At 41.3% G+C, this 16057-nt stretch overlaps 1 protein-coding gene across 1 annotated transcript in view; it reads right to left on the minus strand.

The window, feature by feature from the left end:
• Window positions 1–1370: 1370 nt before the first annotated feature.
• The window catches only part of inpp5jb (inositol polyphosphate-5-phosphatase Jb), a 72888-nt gene continuing 58201 nt past the window's right edge, over window positions 1371–16057 (minus strand). The window contains exons 7-13 of the mRNA XM_057831490.1: window positions 11087–11198; window positions 7041–7150; window positions 6676–6874; window positions 4903–5040; window positions 4745–4828; window positions 4572–4676; window positions 1371–2509 (exon numbers count right to left, since the gene is read on the minus strand). Coding sequence (XP_057687473.1) covers window positions 2207–2509; window positions 4572–4676; window positions 4745–4828; window positions 4903–5040; window positions 6676–6874; window positions 7041–7150; window positions 11087–11198 — 1051 coding nt within the window. The 3' untranslated portion in view covers window positions 1371–2206. The remainder of the gene's footprint in view (window positions 2510–4571; window positions 4677–4744; window positions 4829–4902; window positions 5041–6675; window positions 6875–7040; window positions 7151–11086; window positions 11199–16057) is intronic.

Below are 16057 nucleotides of genomic sequence, written 5' to 3' on the forward strand. Positions count from 1 at the left end.
AACCCTTAAATACCTGCAACATGAAACAATTATCAGAGAATCCCAAAATTTGAAAAATAAGGTCCTAATGAAACCTTTTTTTTCAAATTTGTAAAAAGAAAAGTCAAAATGAATGTGTATAATAAGCGCACTATCTATACCCATTGCTAAATCCTGTACCCCCCCCCCCCCTCATGGAACCTGCAGATGCATGTGTTGACTTGCATCCATCATTTTTTTTTCCAAAAAGAAATGTCAAAATTCTGAATTACTCTCAAAATCATGAAATTTTAGGTGTATCAAATGTGATACATTTGGCAATAAAGGGTTTAAGTAGACGTACCACTGTATTTACAGTGCCCTCCATAATTATTGGCACCCCTGAAAAAGATGTGTTTTTTAGCTTCTAATAATTTTTTAAAAATTCAAATAATACGGGACCTTAATGGAAAAAATGAGAAAAATTCAACCTTCAATACAAGTATTTGACATCAAATAATGTGTGTCACAATTATTAGCACCCCTGGTGTTAATACTTTGTACAACCCCCTCTTGCCAACAAAACAAGGTCTGGGGACTGAGATGCCCATGGGAGGAGCTTGATTTTGTGCCTGGTGAACCATTTCTGTGTAGATTTGGCCATATGTTTAGGGTCATTGTCTTGCTGAAAGACCCAGTGACGACCCATCTTCAGCTTTCGGGCAGAGGGCAACAGATCTTGATTTATAATGTCCTGGTATTTCAAAGCATTCATGATGCCATGCACCCTAACAAGGTTCCCAGGGCCTTTGAAAGGTGGAAAAGCGCTATATAAGCATAACACCATTTACCATTTGGAAGCGAAACAGCCCCACAGCATCTCTGACCCACCCCCATACTTCACAGTTGGTATGAGGTGCTTTTCAGCATGCGCATCTTTCGTGTCACGCCAGACCCACTTAAGAGTGTTTCTTGCCAAAAAGCTCAATCTCTGTCTCATCTGACCAAAGCACACGGCCCCAGTGCCACGAAAGATGCGCATGCTGAAAAGCACCTCATACCCACTGTGAAGTATGGGGGTGTGTCAGTGATGCCGTGGGGCTGTTTCGCTTCCAAAGGCCCTGGGAACCTCGTTAGGGTGCATGACATCATGAATGCTTTGAAATACCAGGACATTTTAAATGAAAATCTGTTGCCCTCTGCCCGAAAGCTGAAGATGGGTCGTCACTGGGTCTTTCAGCAAGACAATGACCCTAAGCTTATGGCCAAATCTACACAGAAATGGTTCACCAGGCACAAAATCAAGCTCCTCCCATGGGCATCTCAGTCCTCAGACCTTGTTTTGTTGGCAAAAGGGGGTCGTACAAAGTATTAACACCAGGGGTGCTAATAATTGTGACACACATTATTTGATGTCAAATATTTTTTTCTTTATGTGGGATTTTTTCCCCACTGAATGAATGCACTTGTATTGAAGGTTGGATTTTTCTCTTTTTTTCCATTAAGGTCCCATATTATTTGAATTAAAAAAAAATATTAGAAGCTAAAAAACACATCTTTTTCAGGGGTGCCAATAATTATGGAGGGCACTGTATTTACGTATTTTTGGAGGTTTTTTTTTCAAATTTAATTTAACAAACAAAAACATTTTGAGTAAACGTCCACTAAAACTAGATGAGTTTTCGTCAACAAAAAACGAATGAAGACAAATAATAACTAATCAAAGACTAAGACCAAGAGGCCTGAAACTAACAACTGACAAACGGTACAGAATTTGTTGAAATCAACTCCAACGACTACATAAACCCACGCTAACTCGAAGATTAAGCTTAATGTCAAAAATTCTGAACTTCACCTTTAATACTTGTACTTTTCTCCTAATACCATGCTACAGTGTGCATGCTGTGTTCCATCCAAAGCTTTAAAGATCACATCTTCAGCATGTTCACTGCCCAAAAAACAGGGCGAGTAAGTGACTGATTTCTGCTAGGTGAGAAAATGCCCTCAAAATATTAACAAAAAATACATGTATGCCTTTCGTATTGTCCATATCAAAGGATGCAAAAAAGATGAACAAACATTTAGGAATGACCTAAAAAAACACAACTCAAGGCAAAGCAAACCTTGAGACTTAATATTTCTTCTTGAAAGGGATGACATCCCAAACTGCACAATTTCATGAATACACTTCCAGTGTGTTAATGTTCAAAATAAAGACGCACCCTTTTTGCTTTTGAGCCACCAGACATCACACCCCGGTCTCCTCTCTCTGTTTTTCGCTCTCCTCAGAAACAGGCCGTTGGCTGCCCTCTGCTGGACATTTTATGGACTCGCTTTCACATGCTGTCACGGATGAAGCACCGTCGGTGGCAGTGAGCTCCTTCGTTTCGGCGTCTGGGGGACTTCCGGAGCGATGGCGGTGGTGCTTGGACCTGTGAGGACTGGAACTGCGGGACCTCGACTTTGTGAGGACGACAGTGTTGTCTTCCTCCGAGCTTAAGTCGGAGCTGTCTGAAGAACTGCTGTCATTGCCTGATGTGGGAAGCTGGATCTGCGGATGCAAAAATAGAGAGAAGTAGGCAATTTTAGAAAAAAGAAAGGGAAATGAACAGAGCACAACCAATATTAAAACACTTTATATCATACGAAAAAGTAGTAATTCCTCTATAATAATTGAACTCTGTCAGGAACAAGGGACACCTTCAAATCACCTACAGTGTATCACAAAAGTGAGTACGCCCCTCACATTTCTGCAGATATTTAAGTATATCTTTTCATGGGACAACACTGACAAAATGACATTTTGACACAATGAAAAGTAGTCTGTGTGCAGCTTACATAATAGAGTTCATTTATTTTCCCCCGTGGCATTTTTTTGCCATGAGGCAAAATGGATTTTGCCATGTTGCATTTTTTTTTGCTATGTGGCAAAAATAATTTTGCAATGTGGATTTTTTTTTGCCATGTGGCAAAAAGGATTTTGCCATGTGGCATTTTTTTGCCACGTGGCAAAATGGATTTTGCCATGTAGCATTTTTTTTGCCTTGTGGCAAAATTGATTTTGCCATGTGGCAAAATTTTGCCATGTGGCATTTTTTGCCATGTGGCAAAATGGATTTTGCCGTGTAGCATTTTTTTGCCATGTGGCAAAATGAATTTTGCCAGGTGGCATTTTTTTTTGCAAAATAGATTTTGCCATGTAACATTTTTTTACCATGAGGCAAAATTGATTTTGCCATGCGGCATTTTTTTTTGCCATGTGGCAAAATTGATTTTGCCGTTTTTTTTTTTGTTGGTTTTTTTTTTGCCATGTGGCGAAAAGAATTTTGCCATGTGGCATTTTTTTTGCAAAATGGATTTTGCCATTTAGCATTTTTTTGCCATGTAGCATGTTTTTGCTATTGGTATTTTTTTGCTATGTGGCAAAATTAATTTTGCCATGTGAAATTTTTTTTGCCATGTGGCAAAATGGATTTTGCCGTGTGGCAAAATGGATTTGGCCATGTAGCATTTTTTTTGCCATGTGTCAAAATTATTTCTGCCATATGGATTTTTTTTTTTGCCATTTGGCAAAAAGGATTTTGCCATGTGGCATTTTTTTTTTGCCGTGTGGCAAAATTCATTTTGCCACATGGCAAAAAAAAAATGCCAAAAATAAATGCCACATGGCAAAATCCATTTTGCCACATGGCAAAAAAAAAAAAAAAAAAAAACGCCACATGGCAAAATCCATTTTTCCAGATTGCAAATACCAATTTTCGTTCTTGGCCCAGCTGAATTTTTTTTACTTTTACTGTAAATGAATATCGGCGTGACTAACTCCATTTATGTCCAGCTTGGATCTTTTACATCCAATCAAAAGTGAGATAATTTACCGGATGACACAAAATGACACCTGTCATAAGCATTCATTAATGCTAATGGCAGTTTCATGTCATAATTATGATCGTCTTATTACAGTCTTATGGCACCACTGTCAAATACAATGTTACCAAATACCATAACTAGCAATTAATGAAACAACTAGAACAGTAACTGAAGAAATAATTAGCAAAAAAACATGAATTTTGATGCAATTCACAAAGCTGCAATGCATGTTAGGAGGCATGTTGGACGACAACAGTGTTGACAACAGGTGGTAGCAGAGGTTGACTGCCACCCCCAAGGGAGCAGTGATGGCCAAATGAAGCTTCTTGAAGCTTTGCAGCCAATTGGTTCAAAGCTTCATGGTGATTCATTTGGTCTTATGACAGTCTTATGATGCTGCTGTCAAATAAAGTGTTACCAATTAATATCTCTTGGTGTAAATATCCCATGATACAGTGAGGACATCTAAGGCTTATATTCCAGGGCGGTTTATCTATGAACAAATGCTGTTTTCATGTCAAATTTGGTGGGTGGTGGCTTCCAGTCAGGGGCGCCTTATAGTCCGAAAATTACAGTAAAACTATGAATACTCATGTTTCAGTGCCATTGACGGTACTTGACGAAATGATTAGGACATCTAGCACTGTCAATGGCAGCCAGTGAGTTAAAAGAGTGTCCTGCAAGGGTTAAAAAAAATCATAATCCGTGCACGAAAGAGTTAATGTACATAAATTGTTAATGATTACCTGAAATGGCTCTGTGACACCCACAATGGTGCTCATGTTGTTGCTATAGTAACCCAAGAGAAAATCTCCCGAGCCTTTGGGCAGTTCCTCTTCTGTAAAGGTTACCTGGAAAACAATTTGTCAGATATTCATTGAGCGTAAGAGGAAAGGAGCACAGCACAGATCCACTTTACCTGATGTTCTTGTCTGTGATAATCTGCTTCCTCCTGTTTGGCCCACACGTATCCCACATAGTCTTTGTGGTGCTTGAAACCCACCTAAAGCAGCACACGTAAAGTCAACAATGGCTAACAAAGCATTTGTCTCTGTCTGCGACCGCTAGATTTTCTACCTTATACAGTCCGATCCAGTCCCAGGAGCTGCGAGAATAGTTGGGTGCCAGTTTGAACTTGACTACGGCATCAGCAATACTATTCCACTCATCCTCCACCAAGACTGTGACCAGGGGAACATCCACTTTGTAGGGGAACTGGTGAGAAAATGTTCAATCACAACTGTTAAGTTATTAAACTACAAAAAGGCAATTTCTGGAGAAACTGCCCAATCTGCAACAGACAACAACGTGCAAACACACCCTTCTTCCGTCTCACAGCCCGCCTCACAAAAAACCTTCAAAAGACTGAATTCTTTAGCTAGCGCTGGTTTTCTTGGGAATCTTTTGTTGACCTGTGATATGGTGACCCTGGATTCAGCCTTCCTCTTTGTCTGGGTCTGTGTGCTTTTTTTGCCTTGCTGTCTGATTGCTGTCGAATTGGAATAAATTGTCAAATTGTGTTCGAAAGCCTTCTTCCAGCTTTTAAAATGGAGTCAGAAAAAGGGGTTAAAACTAGGCTCGTTCCGATCATGTTTTTTTGCTCCCGATCCGATCGTTTTAGTTTGAGTATCTGCCGATCCCGATATTTCCCGATCCGATTGTGTTTTTTTTGCTCCCGATTCAAGTCCAATCATTCCCGATAATTTTTCCCGATCATATACATTTTGGCAATGCCTTAAGAAAAAAATGAATAAAACTCGGACGAATATATACATTCAACATACAGTACATAAGTACTGTATTTGTTTATTATGACAATAAATCCTCAAGATGGCATTTACATTATTAACATTCTTTCTGTGAGAGGGATCCACGGATAGAAAGACTTGTAATTCTTCAAGGATAATGTGACTTTGTATATTGTGACTAAATATTGCCATCTAGTGGATTTTTATGAGCTTTCAGTAAATGATACTGCAGCCATTTAACTTCTGCCCAAATGCATGATGGGAAGTGCAACCATGACTGTGCGTAATGGTACCAATTGATATATCTTCTCAGTGTTGGGAAATAAATGGGTGTTATGAAAAAGATCAATTACTACCTTTTCCCCCACATTGCAACCCATGATATTTTGAATCGTTGAGAGAGGGATTGTAAGGCTTTAGCCAATTAATAAAGGCTTCAAAGGCTGTCAAAATTCTCTCTACTCATTTTACGTTACCTTTTAGCTCTATGTATACGTAACACGGTGCCATTATAGAGTGAACGCGACAATGCGTGAGTGGGTAGTGCAGCGCATGTGTTAATTGCATTAAATATTTTAATGTTATTACGGCCGTTGACGCGATAAATTTGACAGCCCTACTTAAAGCCAAAACTAAAGACTCTGGATGAGTGTAAGACATTTTGTCTGTAAAGTTAAATACAATTAGAAAACGATTTAATAAAAAAAAAATAAAAAAAATTATATATATATATATATATATATATTAAAAAAGGCATGTCCGATATTTTTTTGCCGATTCCGATACTTTGAAAATGACGTGATCGGGACATCTTTAGTTAAAACTAAGGTGAACCCGCAGTTTGGCCTTTTGGCCGGGTTGTTGGTATTGCGCTATCATGGTGCCGGCAGTTCGGCTGGCGCGATTCCGGCAATCTGGCAAAAAAAAGTCCAATTCAACACTATCCACCTCTGGTCATCATATGTCGAGACAAATAATGAGTCAAATTATGTATACGTCGGATGTCGAAAGGATCATACATCCACGCGATCATACGTCGAGGTACCACTGTACATGTAAAAGTATTGATTTAGCGTATTAGCGTCAACCCCGGTGCTCTCACCTGCAGGGTAAAGATGGAAGAGACTGGTTTGTGGTCACTGACGACGTATTCCATGTGACTTCTGTAGCAGTGCTGCGTTACTTTGGTGCCGCTGGTCAACCCTGAAACGGAACCACGCTTGCTGGTGTTGGCAGCGGGGCCCGTGGCTCTCAGGCGCCAGAGGATCCGGTCGGTCCAGGCCGGTTTACGTTTTTTTCCACTGTAAGGTGGACAGAAAGGAAAGAAAAGGAACAGCTCCAATGATAAATGGCTGTATTTCAGAGCAACGTGATCATTTACTCCATCAAATTGTTAATAGAGTGGCAGAAAATGCCCTTCAGTGAAATATGCCTTGACACTACATCTGCTTCATTGGCATCACCAACCTCGTGTCATATACATTTGTCCCAACGTCAAACTTGTAAGTGGGTGGGAACTTGAGGGGTCCTTCTTGGAATCCCATCAACACCGTTTCACTGTCCTTGGCCATGTTTAACTGAAATCGCAATAATAAATACCAAAATGAGGGATTTTCTTGGTGTTTCTCTTACTCCCCCTTGTGGCTCAGAACAAACTAACACCAACAAAGACAACACTAGGTATAGACCCTACCCACCGACGTCACAAAATCACGTGCTCGCTGTATGGTTCCGCCCACTTGTCCGTCATTTTGTGTCTGTATTATCAATGGTCTCAATTGATCGAGCAATTTATAATGCATTTCATGGAAGACCCGGTGCTTTCGGATGCCGTAAACTCACTTGATGCGTTGCATAAAAGGCGTTATGTGGAGAAGCTTCAGTTTATCCATTCGCCAGATCCATATTTGATGCCTAAATCGATGTTTTTCCACCCGCTGTCTCCGCCGTATTTGCCTGACATCTGCTAGCTACCCTGAACTGTACAACTGTCTTGTCCACACAAAATCAGCCTATTCTCACGAAAGTTTGAAAAACTTTAAGAGCTTGGAGGCTTATAAATACTTCGTTGCCGGTTGGGTGAAACAGGTCCTCGTCCACGAAAATTCGGCAGGAATCTATCTTGTGCTTGGAAAGGTGAGTTACGAAATTTTCAATTCAAAATCTTTTGTTATTGCTAACATCCACTGTCAAGTCTAATGTATTTCATGTCGTTTGTCAATGGAGTTAGGGCTTTTAATGTTTATATGGTTTAGCGATAGCACTCTCACTACATACATATGTGTATGTTGTCGGCGATTAGCCTAGCAATGATCTTAATTGTGGTTGTCAGCCCAAAACCCTCTAAATATATATTAAATGCATCTTACCAGATATAAAATGACTACTACATAATCTGTGGTAATCGTTTGGAGCCCAGTTTTCTCGTCGAATTGCAGCAGCCCATCTCGCTCTCTTCTCTCCGGGTCTCTCGGAATCCGGTAGAACTTCAAGTCTCTCCGTCTTCTCCGTCTATCTTCTCTGTTATTGCAACCGACCGCCACACACGCCTTCACCATTTTCATTATTAATGTTAACGAGCAGAAAAACACGTCGTAAATAGGAGGAATGTACGTAGCCGTAACAGGGAAACATGATGTGTTGACGGACAATTGGGCGGCACCAGTCAGGAGGAAGGAGATGTGACGTCACGTGGGTAGGGTCTATACAGTGCCTTCCATAATTATTGGCACCCCAGAAAAAGATGTGTTTTTTAGCTTCTAATATTTATTTTTTTTACTTCAAATAATATGGGACCTTAATGGAAAAAAAGAGAAAAATCCAACCCTCAATACAAGTGCATTCATTCTTTGAGGAAAAAAATCCCACATAAAGAAAAAAGTATTTGACATCAAATAATGTGTGTCACAATTATTAGTACCCCTGGTGTTAATACTTTGTACAACCCCCTTTTGCCAACAAAACAAGGTCTGGGGACTGAGATGGCCATGGGAGGAGCTTGATTTTGTGTCTGGTGAACCATTTCTGTGTAGATTGGCCATATGTTAAGGGTCATTGTCTTGCTAAAAGACCCAGTGACGACCCATCTTCAGCTTTCGGGCAGAGGGCAACAGATTTTGATTTCAAATGTCCTGGTATTTCAAAGCATTCATGATGCCATGCACCCTAACAAGGTTCCCAGGGCCTTTGCAAGCGAAACAGCCCCACAGCATCACTGACCCACCCCCATACTTCACAGTGGGTATGAGGTGCTTTTCAGCATGCGCATCTTTCGTGGCACGCCAGACCCACTTAGAGTGTTTGTTGCCAAAGAGCTCAATCTTGGTCTCATTTGACCAAAGCACACGGTCCCAGTTGAAGCCTGGGACCGTGTGTATTTTTGACTCTAAGTGGGTCTGGCGTGCCACAAAAGATGCACATGCTGAAAGGCACCTCATACCCACTGTGAAGGTTGGGGGTGGGTCAGTGATGCTGTGGGGCTGTTTCGCTTCCAAAGGCCCTGGGAACCTTGTTAGGGTGCATGGCATCATGAATGCTTTGAAATACCAGGACATTTTAAATCAACATCCGTTGCCCGAAAGCTGAAGATGGATCGTCACTGGGTCTTTCAGCAAGACCATGACCCTAAACATATGGCCAAATCTACACAGAAATGGTTCACCAGATAGTCAATCAAGCTCCTCCCATGGCCATCTCAGTCCCCAGACCTCAACCCCATTGAAAACCTGTGGGGTGAGCTAAAGAGGAGAGTACAGAGGAGAGGACCCAGGTCTCTGGATGATTTAGAGAGATTCTGCAAAGAGGAATGGCTGACGATCCCTCTTTCTGTCTTTTCCCATCTTGTGAAACACGATAGGAGAAGATTATGTGCTGTTTTGTTGGATAAATGGGGCTGTACAAAGTATTAACACCAGGAGTGATAATAATTGTGACACACATGATTTGAAGTCAAATAATTATTTATGTGGGATTTTTTCCCCACTGAATAAATGCACTTGTATTAAAGGTTGGATTTTTTCGTTTTTTCCCCATTAAAGTGCATGTGACACGAAAAAGCATGTTAATTTCATAATACACGCGGTATTTTATGCTCCTGAATGATATGGACCGCTTGGATGTGTGTGGAAGCGATCGCTATATTTATTTAGTTTTTTGAATCCCGCGCCATGAAAATGAGTGACTTCCGGCTGCGGTCTTGCATTGAGGAGGAGGGCGCTGTGACGTGTTCGGGTGAAGGCGTCCTCTTCACTAAACAGCCGTACTGTTGTGTATGAGGACTGAGGATTCAGCTGATTTTGCGGATTAATACATTTTTTTTTCGCATCACGCCAGCCAAACGGCTGCAGAAAAATCTTGCTTTATGAGAGAGAGGCGTGTGCGCCTTTTTGGAGTTTCAAAAGGTTCCCATTCACCGTGGATATTGGCCAAGCTCTACTACTGTGGGACTAATGCAGCGATGACAAGGTAAGCACTACAAACTTTCTTTAAATAAAGGACTACTTGCGTTTGATCATTGATAGGCATGTAAAAAGCTCTCCTCGTGCACATTAGCTGCACGTTAGCTGCACAACAACTGCAGCCGCCCTCCTCCGGGGAACGAACTGTAAATTGCTCTCCGCCGGGCGGTTTGCCGATCCGCGAAGACAATCGACAACCCAGTCGTCATGTCAAATAATCCAGGCTAGTTATGTGTGATTTTCCACTTCGAAGACTTTGAAACATCACTCGGTTCGGGTTCGCATGTCGGCTAGCTGTCACGCCTTTTGGCTTGTTTACATTCTCCGAAGCCGGGGAAGGGAAATGACATATGTCTGATTTAGGTGTCATAAAATATCGTTCGGGAGGTGCGACAGTAAAGGTGAAGTCGACAGTTTTGACCATTATGGAGTAATTTTGCCATGTCGTCCTGAATAAGTGCATTTTTATTATTTCATATTCCATTTAGCCCAAGACTGTTATTTGTCATGACCATGCCATTTATTTAGCAATTGGGGAAAATACTTGGATAAAAAGAATATCCTGTAAAAATATTGGAGTAGAGAGACTGAAACAATGACATTTTGCGGCTCTCTTCGTCGCGTTTTCCTCGTTCTGAATAATTCTCCCTCAATGGGCTGTATAGGAAAACCGATGAGCCCAGTCTCCTGCTGACGTCATCCACCTGTTGGGGACGCTAGAGCCCTATAATGGTAGACGTGGCTAACCGGCAGATTAAAAGACTAATTTCTCGTCATCTGTGCTTTGCTAAATTGTTGTATATAGTCGAATCGTCTCAAAATATGATTCTAATTCACATAATAATGCTATTTAAGACTTTTTTTTTCTCCTGTCGTATGCTCTTTAAGGTCCCATATTATTTAGAAAAAATATATATATATTTGAAGCTTAAAAACACATAATTATTATAAATCCAATAATTATGGAGGGCACTGTAGTTAAAAAAAAAACTCCTCCTACATTGTCATTTTCACTCAATTAGCACATTAAACATGCACATCCAAACTTTTTCTTACCTGATCATTCTCCCACAACATGGAGAACTTGTTATTATCGATGGCCGTTTTTACCACTTGCATTTCCAAGTCATCGATGCGGAAATTGAGGTCGCCCAGCCAGAACACCACACTGTAATTCAATTGAAAAAGACACTTTTGTTCTGCTGATTATGAAAACTATTCCTTTTCATTTTTTATACTCCACTCTCTTTACCTTAAAGGGGAAGTTTGGATTTTTTGACGTTAGGCTTAATTTTCGAGGTAGCGGGGTTAGGGTTAATTAGTCGGTGGAGTTGATTTCAACAAATTCCGTGCAGTGTGTTAGTTTCAGGGCTCCAGAGTAGCTGAGCTAGTGCGAGTCAATGATGCCTGCTTAGCATACCAATATAAAAAACAACATATGAGAATACCTTTGTCCTGAAAACATAGCCAACACTATTGATTGCATGGGTCATCGGAGATTCTCATGCGTGCATATTGGGGGGGTAATGGTACACAAAAATCTCGGTTCGGTACGTACCTCGGTTTTGAGGTCACGGTTCGGTTCATTTTCGGTACAGTAAGAAAACAATGCAAATCTAAATGTACTAATTGTTTATTACACACCTTTCAACAATAGGAACATGAGCCTATACAAAGCTAGAACTCTGCTCAAAAAGTAGTGGCTATTTAAGGATAATCCAATAACAATTTGCCTTTCAGACCCCGCGTATTGGTCAGCTTTCTTTCTGAAAGAAAGAAGAAAAAGGAAGTCCTGTGCTTAAGAGAAAAGCAATCCCAATGACAAAGATTTTAACATGTATTTTACAAATAAAATGCCTCAATGAATCATTTTTTTCCCCTATGAACGGTTTTCAAAAGCTTTATTGGTGGATTTTCTCAAGTAAAGCGCCACACAGAAATTAATAAATTTAATCGTATAAGCAGGATCTGTGTATTATTCTTATTATTTAATTACAGGTGTTTTAGCTCATTTCAATTTATTTTAGTTCCTATGTGAATATTGGTTCCTACTTGTTTTGTTGTGGTAGGAGGGTTTTGTATTGAACACGGGGCCGTGTTGGTTATTATCATGGCAGAGAAGACAGCAGTAAATCAACATAGACATGTCAACTGTGCCCCGATCTACCACTCAAGAGATCTGATGGACTCAAAAAGTGGGTTACGATTGCATATTAGTTTGAAAATCGACCGGATCCTCCGTATTTTTACACGAGTGACTTCCGGTCTGCCCCATCCTAGCTACCGGTAGTAGTATTGACGCAGGAGGGTCGCGTCTCGCGTCAAATAATAAACTCTGCCGTTCTTTTCGCGTGCGTCGTGTTGAGCCGCTTCTGGGACGCGTCTAACACGCGGCCGCACTGCGACTGGTGTGCATTGGCTGATTGACTTTAACGCCCACGTTTCACTGCGTTCTCGCAGCGGTCACGTTGTCGCGCCGTTGACGATTCTGGGTTATACTGTCCAACCGTGTTGGTCCTCATTATAGTAGAGAAGACTGAGTAAATATAATCTACACAAAGAAACTGTAACCCGATCGACTCACAGCCTCGAAAAGTAAGGGTTATATTACGTCAGAAACTCGTTCGGTACGCCTCAGTTCCGAACCGAACACCACGTACCGAAAAGGTTCAGTACAAATACAGTGGGGCAAATAAGTATTTAGTCAACCACTAATTGTGCAAGTTCTCCCACTTGAAAATATTATAGAGGTCTGTAATTGTCAACATGGTTAAACCTCAACCATGAGAGACAAAATATGGAAAAAAAAAAACAAAATCACATTGTTTGATTTTTAAATAATTTATTTGCTAAACATGGTGGAAAATAAGTATTTGGTCAATACCAAAAGTTCATCTCAATACTTTGTTATGTACCCTTTGTTGGCAATAACGGAAGCCAAACGTTTTCTGTAACTCTTCACAAGCTTTTCACAGACTGTTGCTGGTATTTTGGCCCATTCCTCCATGCAGATCTCCTCTAGAGCAGTGATGTTTTGGGGCCGTCATTGGGCAACACGTACTTTCAACTCCCTCCACAGATTTTCTATGGGGTTGAGATCTGGTGACTGGCTAGGCCACTCCAGGACCTTGACATGCTTCTTACGAAGCCACTCCTTTGTTGCCCTGGCTGTGTGTTTGGGATCATTGTCATGCTGAAAGACCCAGCCACGTCTCATCTTTAATGCCCTTGCTGATGGAAGGAGAGTTTCACTCAAAATCTCTCAATACATGGCCCCATTCATTCTTTCCTTTATACAGATCAGTCATCCTGGTCCCTTTGCTGAAAAAACAGCCCCAAAGCATGATGTTTCCACCCCCATGCTTCACAGTGGGTATGGTGCAATTCAGTATTCTTTTTCCTCCAAACCAAAGAACCTGTGTTTCTACCAAAAACTTCTTTTTTGGTTTCATCTGACCATAACACATTCTCCCAGTCCTCTTCTGGATCATCCAAATGGTCTCTAACGAACCGCAGACGGGCCTGGACATGTACTTTCTTCAGCAGGGGGACACATCTGGCAGTGCAGGATTTGAGTCCCTGGCGGCGCATTGTGTTACTGATAGTAACCTTTGTTACTGTGGTCCCAGCTCTCTGTAGGTCATTCACTAGGTTCCCCTGTGTGATTCTGGGATTTTTGCTCCCCGTTCTTGTTATCATTTTGACGCCATGGGGTGAGGAGGGAGTTGAAAGTCCGTGTTACCCAACGACAGCCCCAAAACAGCACTGCTCTAGAGGAGATCTGCATGGCGGAATGGGCCAAAATACCAGCAACAGTGTGTGAAAAGCTTGTGAAGAGTTACAGAAAACGTTTGGCCTCCATTATTGCCAACAAAGGGTACATAACAAAGTATTGAGATGAACTTTTGGTATAGACCAAATACTTATTTTCCACCATGATTTGCAAATAAATTCTTTAAAAATCAATGTGAGTTTGTTTTTTTCCCCACATTCTGTCTTTCATGGTTGAGGTTTACCCATGTTGACAATTACAGGCCTTTTTAATATATTCAAGTGGGAGAACTTGCACAATTAGTGGTTGACTAAATACTTATTTGCCCCACTGTACATGTACCGTTACACCCTTATTGCATATGTTGTTTTTCATTGGCATGTTAAGACCGCATCCTTGACTCGCACTAGCTTAGCCCCTCCGGAGCTCTGTAACTAATAAATAACTAACAAACTGCACGGAATTTGTTGAAATCAACTCAACCGACTAATTAAACTCCCGCTAACTCGAAGATTCAGCGTAATGTCAAAAAATTCTGAAGTTCCGCTTTAAAAAACATTGATATGCTAAGTCCATATGGTCAAACAGATGTGTTTTCCAATTGTCAATAGTAATACAGTGCCCTCAATAATTATTGGCACCCCTGGTTAAGATGTGTTTTTTAGCTTCTAATATTTTTTTTTAATTCAAATAATATGGGACCTTAATGGAAAAAAAAAAGAGAAAAATCCAACCTTCAATACAAGTGCATTTATTCAGTGGGGAAAAAAATCCCACATAAAGAAATAGTTATTTGACATCAAATCATGTGTGTCACAATTCTTAGCAACCCTGGTGTAATACTTTGTACAACCCCCTTTTGTCAGGGACGATGCAGGCAGGCAGGTTGTGTGGACCCAATTGCAGGGAACAAAAAGCGGCAGGGCAGATGGCGATGAACTCCAAAAACGTTTTAATGATATCTAACAAAAACACAAAGTACAACCAAAACCACTGGGGATCAAAAAGGGCAAGATTCAAACAAAACTTACTTAAATCGGAGGGACGGATACATGAGGGCTTGGACAGGATCTTGGCTTTGACACGGACATAGACGCTGACATTGACATAGACAATGACGCAACAAGGAGTGAAAAGAAACTGGGAGCTTATATACACACACACAGACAAGGGGTAATGACACAACGAGGAACAGGTGAGCAAGGATGAGGATGCAAGTTCAGAGATAAACTGGGAGAAGGCACAACAGGTGAAATTAATAGGCAATCACAGGGAGACACACTAGGAGGAAACCAACACAAAACCTAACACCTTTTGCCAACAAAACAAGGTCTGGGGACTGAGATGGCCATGGGAGGAGCTTGATTTTGTGTCTGGTGAACCATTTCTGTGTAGATTTGGCCATATGTTTAGGGTCATTGTTTTGCTGAAAGACCCAGTGACGACCCATCTTCAGCTTTCGGGCAGAGGGCAACAAATTGTAATTTAAAATGTCCTGGTATTTCAAAGCATTCATGATGCCATGCACCCTAACAAGGTTCCCAGGGCCTTTGGAAGCGAATCAGCCCCACAGCATCACTGACCCACCCCCATAATTCACAGTGGGTATGAGGTGCTGTCTACACGCCAACAAGCTGTTTGGGAGGCATGCACGGAGAAAACCTTTCCTTACTCACAATCATAAACGCAAACGTCTGGAGTTCGCCAAGCGGTATTGGGGCTTCAACTGGGACCGTGTGCTTTGGTCAGATGAGACCAAGATTGAGCTTTTTGGCAACAAACACTCTAAGTGGGTCTGGCGTGCCACGAAAGATGCGCATGCTGAAAAGCACCTCATACCCACTGTGAAGTATGGGGGTGGGACAGTGATGCTGTGGGGCTATTTCGCTTCCAAAGGCCCTGGGAACCTTGTTAGGGTGCATGGCATCATGAATGCTTTGAAATACCAGGACATTTTAAATCAAAATCTGTTGCCCTCTGCCCGAAAGCTGAAGATGGGTCGTCACTGGGTCTTTCAGCAAGACATAGACCCTAAACATATGGTCAAATCTACACAGAAATGGTTCACCAGACACAAAATCAAGCTCCTCCCATGGCCGTCTCAGTCCCCAGACCTTGTTTTGTTGGCAAAAGTTGGTTGTACAAAGTATTAACACCAGGGGTGCTAATAATTGTGACACACATTATTGGATGGCAAATAATTATTTCTTTATGTGGGATTTTTTCCCCACTGAATAAATGCACTTCTATTGAAG

Source organism: Corythoichthys intestinalis, chromosome 3 (assembly GCF_030265065.1).
Source record: "Corythoichthys intestinalis isolate RoL2023-P3 chromosome 3, ASM3026506v1, whole genome shotgun sequence".
NCBI classification, from domain to species: domain Eukaryota; kingdom Metazoa; phylum Chordata; class Actinopteri; order Syngnathiformes; family Syngnathidae; genus Corythoichthys; species Corythoichthys intestinalis.